Genomic DNA, 8,757 nt, shown 5'->3' on the forward strand with positions numbered 1-8,757 from the left:
GACAGCCACATATATATGTGCACATTTTCTGCTTCCAGGGAGATTTTGTTTGGGCAGCAGGAGCAGGACATTAAAATGCATATGCACACACCCAGGGTCACTATCATTAGGCCTACCTGGCTGCTGCCTACAGCAGAGACCTCAGAGGGCCACAGTTTCATACAATTAGGTTTTGCTGTATCTTATGCATTTCTGATAATATTTTACTTTTATTTTATATTTTGAAAGCAGTTTCTTGAAGCTCAAGCTTATTAAAACTTACAATGTTGCAGGCTTGGCAACTATGTCAATTGCCCAAGCATTAGCACTTGACCTGAAGGAAAACTTGTAAAGAGAAAATGAGATGTTGATGTGCCAGGAAATGAAACTTCTGAGAGACTTAAACTTTAACATTGCAATTTGCAAGCTTATTCAAAATGATTTGTGGATGCAAAACATTTTCTTTTGGATTTGAGAAAGGCGATACAATACAGTTGCATTACTTAGTTTTGCCATTTAAAAGAAACTGAGCTGTTTAAAGTTTTGCAGCTTTTTGTTTTTCCTACAAAGCATGTGTTTTTGAAAGCTGAAGCTAGCAATTTTATTTTGGGTGTGGGTGCGTGCGTGCATGCAAGTAGTTAGCTTTGCCTATGGCACACCCAGGCACCAGCGCTTTTGTAGCCTCTGTACACTCTGTCCTGCTGCGCATGTGGGCCAAGCAAGCCTGCACCTCTTGTGGCAGCTGCCACAGACTGCCGTCCCGGTGACATTGCACAGGAAAATATATATTTGAATAGTTGATATTTAAATAAAGCATTGGCATGGTCAGAGGGGCAGCTACCCGCCCATCAATAAATAAAAATACTTAACTAAATGTAGAAACTGTAGAACGATTTAGACACAATGTATTTTTCTGAGCACTTGCGGTGAAAAGAAAGTAATTTAAAACAACTGTTGCTGAGACATTTCATTCCGAAGCTGCTAGACAGAGCCACACAGAGGGGGATGACAGGTGGGCGTCCTGCTCCACACTAAAATAAAGCCTGGCTAAAAAGCAGAGACATCACCTTGCCGACAAAGGTCCTTATAGTTATAGCTATGGTTTTCCCAGTACAGTAGTGATGTATGGAAGTGAAATAAAGTATTTAAATAAAAAGGTAACGAGCGATTCTATAGGGAGCTCCGCGCAAACTCCGCACTTTCGGCCTGAACATCCCCGACAGAAGCCGGCCAGTCGCCTCCTTGGAGCAGCTCCGCTTAGCCCCGGGATCCCCTCGCGTCACCCACCCACACTTTCCGCGCCAAACAGCATTCTGCGGTATGCTCTCATTGGCCCTTGCCTGCCCTAGCGCTTAGCAACGGGGAAGGCAGACTCCGCCCCTCCTCCCACCCCACCTCCGCGCAGGAGGATACGAGGAGTTCTGGACTGTACCAACTGGGTACAAAGGGAGGGGGTGGAGGAAGACGAGGAAAGAAAGCCGTTAAAGCAGGACCTACAGTTTTCCCACGAGGGAGGGTTGGACAGCACGGGCGACCTCACCTGTCCCAGAGATTCTCCCGAAGGCGGCGTACCTGCCCACCGTAACCGTTGTCGCCGCAAGCGGCCGCGGGAGGGCTTGGTGCCCCACGGACGCTGCTGGCCATCGGACAAGCGAGGGAAACGGGGCCTGTCGCCCGCGTTTGTTTTTTGGGGCGTTTCCTATGATACGAGGCCGTGCTCCCGAGGTGCACCGCGGCTAACCCCGCCTCCTCCCCACAGCCAGCCAGTCGCAGGCCAGGCGGAGAACGGAGGCCCCGCCCCTTCTCTTCTTTCGGATTGCGGGGGTGGAGGTGCGTTCCGGCTCGTCTTTACTCGCAAGGAAGCCCTGCAAGGTCCCCCACGGGGCGCCAGCCCAGGTGAGTGTGCCTGGGGTTGGGGCCATGGGCCGAGCCAGGATTTTTTTTGGGGGGGTGGCAGAACCGAATTAATTGCGAGGCGATTGGTCAGTTAGTTATTTGTATTTACTTTTGGGGGGGCAACTGCCCCCCTTGGCCCCGCCCATGGTTGAGGCCTGCCTGCTTCTGTGCGCAGTTACTCAGAAGTAAGCCCTGCCGAATCCAGTTCGGCTTCCTCCGTAGTAAGTGCAGAGCAGAGCTCCTGCGTAAGTTTCCTACCGGAAAAAAATGAACTGGATTTCTTCTTGTTGTTTTTTAAGTGCTTCAATTGGATTGTTTAACCTTGAATTTGCAAGCGTGCTGCCGGATCACGTGCCTTGTTTCCCGCGAGTAAGTCGCATCGAAAGGGGTTTGGTCCCAGGTACCGGTAAGTGTGTGTCAGAGACTAGGGCTTGCCAATCAGAAGGTCGGCGGTTCGAATCCCTGCGACAGGGTGAGCTCCCATTGCTCAGTCCCAGCTCCTGCCAACCTAACAGTTCAAAAGCACGCCAAAAAGTGCAAGTAGATAAATAGGTACCACTCCAGCGGGAAAGGAAACTGCTCTGTGTGCTGCTCTGGTTCGCCAGAAGCAGCTTTGTCATGCTGGCCACATGACCCGGAAGCTGTACACCAGCTCCCTCGGCCAGTAAAGTGAGATGAGCGCCACAACCCCAGAGTCGGTCACGACTGGACCTGATGGTCAGGGGTCCCTTTACCTTTTTAAGTGTTTGTCAAGTGACATTCCTTCCTATTTGGTGTGAACAGTTTGTGCCATGGAATCTTTGCTTGCTGTATTTCAGAGCTGTTGTGTTAGCCCACAGTGCCTCCAAAATAAAATCGTGTCTGGAGAGGAACCAAATGGAGGTCAAACTCAGTGTCCAAACACGTTGGACTAGATGCCCCTCAGGGGCCCTTCCAACTCTGCAGTTCTAATTCTGTGAAGTGGCTGGGCTTGAACTAATTTATTATCACTGCAAACCTGCATTGCGTAGCAGGATTCTACAGTCAGTACATTTCTGCAGTTCTTTTTTATTACTGTGTTCTTAGGGTTTTTTCCAATGTTAGTTCTACTCAAAGTAGGCCCACTGGAATTTATAGACATGACTAAATTTGGTTCATTCATTTTGGTGGGTCTGTTCTGAGAAAACAGTTGGATATAACCTTTACAATAAAGTAGTACAATCAAATGGCTTGTTGAACAATGTCCTCAATCCATCTATCTCTCAAAACTATAGACCCTTCTTGTGTGAAATCGCATTCGACTTCACCAAATCCTGTTGCACAATACAGTACAAGGCAACAGCTACTGCAGAGAGCTATCTACATAAAGGCTGAGCAAATGCACATGAGATCATATACCAAGGAGCAATAATAAAAAAACCACAATGTATAAGAGTACTTAGGCATATTGACAATCCTTTGGATTTATCCTTGGTCAGCTATTGAGTGAAGATAACCTAGGCAGATAGGTGCAGAAGCCAACTACTGCCTGTTTGAACTACTATACCTTGATAATGTGGTATAATTGAGATCTAAAAATAAATTGGGATCTGTATGATTAATACTTGTGTTTGTTTTCTTTTTGGGATAAGAATGGAGATATGGAGGGAAACAGAAGTAGAACAAAATATGTTTAAGACAACTTTATTTTGGGATAAGGGAAGTAACAGCATCATGAGAATGTTAGTAAGTATAATGCATTTAACATTTTACTGGATACTTTTATTTACTTAATCCACACTCAGAATCAATGCTTAGATTTTGTGCCCTGTGGACACAGACATGGGTTTACCATAAAGCCACAGGACAGGAAGAAAGCTGGGAAACCAGCAAGATAATGGAGTGAATTCCCCACATTTTCCACATGTCTAGCCTATTAGCATCTTAAAAAGCAGAGACATCCCCTTGCCAACAAAGGTCCGTATAGTTAAAGCTATGGTTTTCCCAGTAGTGATGTATGGAAGTGAGAGCTGGACCATAAAGAAGGCTGATCGCCGAAGAATTGATGCTTTTGAATTATGGTGCTGGAGGAGACTCTTGAGAGTCCCATGGACTGCAAGAAGATCAAACCTACCCATTCTTAAGGAAATCAGCCCTGAGTGCTCACTGGAAGGACAGATCCTGAAGCTGAGGCTCCAGTACTTTGGCCACCTCATGAGAAGAGAAGACTCCCTGGAAAAGACCTTGATGTTGGGAAAGATGGAGGGCACAAGGAGAAGGGGATGACAGAGGACGAGATGGTTGGACAGTGTTCTCGAAGCCACCAACATGAGTCTGACCAAACTGTGGGAGGCAGTGGAAGACAGGAGTGCCTGGCGTGCTCTGGTCCATGGGGTCACAAAGAGTCGGACACAACTAAACAACAACAACTTTAGCCTATTAAATTCAGCACCAAGTTTAGTCTAGTAGGAAAGGAGAAAAAATCTGGCGCTCTCTGCTTCTGCATGGGAAAATCATAACTGTCTATTGGAGGTCCTTCTGCTTTTCCTTTGGAAAGGGCCACTTGTTGTAATCCCTCTGTCTTGAGAGACAGGAATGAAGTGAAACTACTGGAGAATCACAGTGACTGCAAGGACTGGTAGCTCATAACTGCTGCCTGCTGCATTGTTTTTTCTGCATTAGCAGCAGCAAGGTTACCTCTCCAGGTGACAAGAACCCCCCCCCCCTCGGTGCTCTGCTGGTGTTGTCCAAAGGAAAGCAGAGCAATACTTTGGGCACCAGCTTAGCTACAGGACTTGCCCAAAGGAGGCGTACAAGGCACCATCCAACCGTTTTAGGGACGCCACTCTGGATTTGTGTAGGGTTTACTCCTTAGCCTTTTCTTTTCCCAGTGGTGCCCCATAAGGCAGTGGGTGCAGATTTTTGCTCAGGGTTTACACCTGAAGCCTTTCTCATGAATGAGTATAGCCGCAAGGCAGCGGGGAATTAGGATCAGTGTTTTCCTTCTCTTAGATGGGCTCCCTTCCCAGATTGATGAGCCCCATCTGCCCCTCATTTCCCTATACAGCACATGCAGAAACTGCTGTCTTGCCCCATTGGACCCACTATTGATCTTGTACAGTCCCTAATTCATTGGGGTTTTGAGACCCATCGGCTGGCCAGTCGAAGCTGTTTCCCAGGGTATGGTTGCTGTCACATGCTGACAGCCTAGGAGCCACAGGTGAGAGCTGAGTGTAGGGTGGGAACTGAAGATGGACAAACTAATCCAGAAGGAGCACGGCATGTCCCACACCAGAGGTACTACCCAACCCCATATCCCCTGCTTGTATTCAGAGAGAAAAGGCCTGCTTCTGCCTTGATTTCCACAGCAACAAAATCCATTGCTCCTATGCAGAAGTTTCTTCTTGGAGCCTACCAAACTACAGAATACAGACTTTGCTATTCCTTGATAACAACTTACATATGTTCTGATTGATACACTGCTTACAAAATTCCCCACAACAAGCTCTCTGTTGTTTTTTATGCTTGTCTGTTTTTTCACATTGCTTGCCCGTTTTGTCCTGGCATATAATTTATTGCATCTTCTAATTGCTTTACAATGAAAATATAAGGTTCAGGTCTAAGCAAGGAGTACAGAGTAGATAACCACACAGTTTAATATCATTACCTTTATTCCAAAGTCCAGACCGGACTTTAAGAATCAATGCTGATATTCAGTAACTATGATATGCTGTTTATCCATGCTGCTGAAGCAAATTGTGAAAGTGCATTTCAGTCTAGTTTCTCAAGGAGAAGTATTAACCTGCTTATCAATACCCAATACTACTCTCAAGAACAATATTGGTGTGGAAAGCCTGCTTTGCCTTGAATTATCAATTTGATATGTCTTTGTGAGAGAGAGGAATGTTATGTTCATTTGTTATTTCTGCCACCATTATGCCAAAGCACTCACAGTAGTTTACATTTTATAAGAAGAGTTTATATAATCTTAAGAGACATAATTTTAAAAAGGAATCGAGATGAAACAGGAAGATCAGCAAATCCAAGTGCCAACTCTTTCTTACCTAACACAACACAGTACTGTTACATAAGGACCAGGTGGAAGCTTGTTGTGGGGATTATGCTAGGAGGGGAGGAGCTAAATGACAGTTTTTCCGAGCCAAGAACAGTGTCTCACTTCTCTTGTAAGGCTCAGCCAGCTTCCCCAGCGGAACTTGCTGATGGATTAACAGATTCAGTTTCTCAAGTCTGTTTGCCTGCTACTCTCCTGCTGTCTGCTGCCTTGGAAATAAACCTCTTGAGGCAACCACCTCTCCTTGCCTTACTTGGGGTTGCATCAATGCAAAATAAAATTTTAAAGTAGGAGCAGTAAAACAACAGACTATATGCAAGTGGCGGGGAAGGGGGGGGGGAATCTGAAAATGGTGTTCTCTGTTGTATCAAGACTCCTTTGCTTTTGGTAAATTGCACCAATTCTGTTACTCTGCAGTTTTGCGGATCATTGATTTGCATAAATTCAACTGTGATCTATATATTTTAAAATGAAATTGTGTTTCTTTGTTTGATTTAACTGTGCGGTCTTATGCACCATTTGGCATACATATAACTACATTTTATTTACCATCCCCCTTTAAATTGGTAGCACTTGTCCTGATGTAAAACACATACAGCAAATTTACATAATGCCCTTATGAGACTTTTCTTAATGAAAAGCCTTAAATTAAAGAGTGCTATAAATATATTAGCAATCAAAGAGCAAATAATAGCAGTGAACGTATCTCTGCAGAGCAGTTGTTGAGATCCATTTCTTACTGTCAGTGTCAGTGCATGGCACACAGTCCTAATTAACATGCTGAATTTAATGTTTAAATTTTAATAAATTTATATGCAATGAAACGCTTTCATTCAGACCTACAGTTCCTTGAAATGAATAATTGCTTTTCTCTGATGTACAAATATATTGTTTTGTTGAAAAAAAAAATAGGCATTTTGCATACTGCAGTATCAGTCAAATGAGCTCTGCCAAGTCTTAGTTCAGAAGAAGCTTGTGCTAAAAAGTGTTAAAACTTGAATAACAAGACTATATTGGTTTTAGTCCTCTTCAGCTGTTTTGTAAGAATCTTAGGGACTGGGCAAAGGAATCTCTCAATGAAGAGATCTTCATCCATTTTAGAATAAGTTTGCACATGCTGCTTAGGAACCAAAGATGGTTCATGTTCAGGAGCACTTACTGAAGTGTGTAGAACCTAGAATCAAGCTACAAACAGCTGTTCAAATAATTATCTTTTCAGAGTCATTTCTTCATTGCACATGGAGGCCTGGATCCTTCATGTTGCTAGAATAATTCTATCTATTGTAGTTGTACCTTGCTCTTCCTCCAAGGAGATTAGGAACATAAAGTCATCACATTTTATCCTCAGAACCACCTTGTTTTTGAGGGACAGTGACTTGCCTAAGATCTCCTGATTGGCTAGGAATTTGAATCCAGGTTGCACACTATCTGAAGAAGTGTGCATGCACACAAAAGTTCATACCAATGACAAACTTAGTTGGTCTCTAAGGTGCCACTGGAAGGAAGTTTTTCCAAGTTGCCTACGTCAACAGAAGGAAATTTCATGCAATGGAGGAGATGACTGAGAACCAGATTTGATAGAGTGGGTATTTTAGATTGTATCAAGAGAGCAAAACCTGGTGGGGCTGAAGCCTTAAAGTTGTGGGAGGAACAAGATAAATTATCAGTGTCTATTATCTTGGAAAATCTCACAGATGCCCAAATGATTCACACAAAGGAAAGAGAAACAGCTGCTCAGATGCTTCAGAACTTGGAAAGGCATTTGGATTTAAAAGCAAGCACTCATAAGAAGGACTGTAGAAATCATGTAACACAGTTCCTAACCATTATTGAAAAGATATAAATCTATATAAATAAAAATGTAAGTGTCTGTTTGTAAGTGACCAGTAATCTCCGAAACTACTTGACCAATTGACGTGAAATTTTGACACAATGTTGCGTGCGAATACGGGTGTGTTTCTATATATTGTACGTAGATTGGACAGATGTCACACCTATGGCAGGTAAAACCCTGTTTTGCGGAAAAATTGCGCTATCTGCTAGACGTAAAAGTAACACGCTATAGTAAACATTCCAAGCAGAACTAACGGCAACAGCAGCAGCTCCCTCGCACATTGGAAGCCCTAACCATCTCCATGTTTGACGCTATTTTCAAGGTGGGCCTTATACCTTATGGCGCCATGGGTCAAGGATCCCTCTGCTGCCTCCCACCCCCACGTTTCCCTCCGGGCGGGCAGCACCTGCAGGTCAGCTCCTCTGGAGCAACGGATACTCCATTTTCAGGAGTTGTTGAGAGCCGCCTCAGACCCCCGTGGGCACACCTCTCCCTCTGTGCCCCACCTCCTACAGGCTACCCCCACACCCATCAAGATCCGCTGGGGGAACCAGCCAAAACCTCCCCCAAAATGAAAATACGGTATGTGAGGGGGGAAAGGAGAGGGGTCGGGGTGGAGGCTGACGTGGTGTGGGGGGCAACAGAGAGAGGGGTGTCGTTACGTCATCCACCTCTCCTGAGAAACGGGGGCCCTGACTGAACCACAGCCCTCACCCATTGGGATCTGCTGGGGGGACTGCCCAGAACCTCCCCAAAATGTAAATACGGTACAGTATGTGAGGGGGGAAAGGAGAGGGGTCGGGGTGGAGGTTGACGTGGTGTGGGGGGGAAGATAACATCACACCCCGGGGGCAACAGTGAGAGGAGTGTCCTTACATCATCCACCTCTCCTGGGAAACGGGGGCCCTGACTGAGCCACAGCAACGTGTGGCCGGCATAGCTGCCAAGTTTTCCCTTTTCTCGCGAGGAAGCCTATTCAACATAATGGAAAATCCCTTTAAAAAAGGGATAACTTGGC

General features: G+C 45.2%; 1 protein-coding gene and 1 long non-coding RNA gene across 17 annotated transcripts in view; one reads left to right on the forward strand and one right to left on the reverse strand.

Annotated features, from left to right (window-relative positions):
- The window catches only part of KIZ (kizuna centrosomal protein), a 64,411-nt gene extending 62,750 nt beyond the window's left edge, over positions 1-1,661 (reverse strand). For 9 of the 16 annotated variants that reach the window (XM_088674977.1, XM_088674975.1, XM_088674976.1 and 6 more), the window contains exon 1: positions 1,520-1,653. In XM_088674977.1, coding sequence (XP_088531103.1) covers positions 1,520-1,623 — 104 coding nt within the window. In that variant the 5' untranslated portion in view covers positions 1,624-1,653. Of the gene's footprint in view, positions 1-1,178; positions 1,349-1,519 lie in introns of those variants that run through there. The other 7 variants (XM_088674981.1, XM_088674979.1, XM_088674983.1 and 4 more) reach the window with 6 other exon arrangements.
- Positions 1,659-3,455, forward strand: LOC132592574 (uncharacterized). Its single transcript, XR_009558081.2, has 2 exons — positions 1,659-1,875; positions 2,694-3,455. It is a non-coding gene; the product is annotated as an uncharacterized LOC132592574 (long non-coding RNA).
- Positions 3,456-8,757: the final 5,302 nt, after the last annotated feature.

Source organism: Zootoca vivipara, chromosome 8, assembly GCF_965207765.1.
Source record: "Zootoca vivipara chromosome 8, rZooViv2.hap1.1, whole genome shotgun sequence".
Classification (NCBI taxonomy): Eukaryota; Metazoa; Chordata; class Lepidosauria; order Squamata; family Lacertidae; genus Zootoca; species Zootoca vivipara.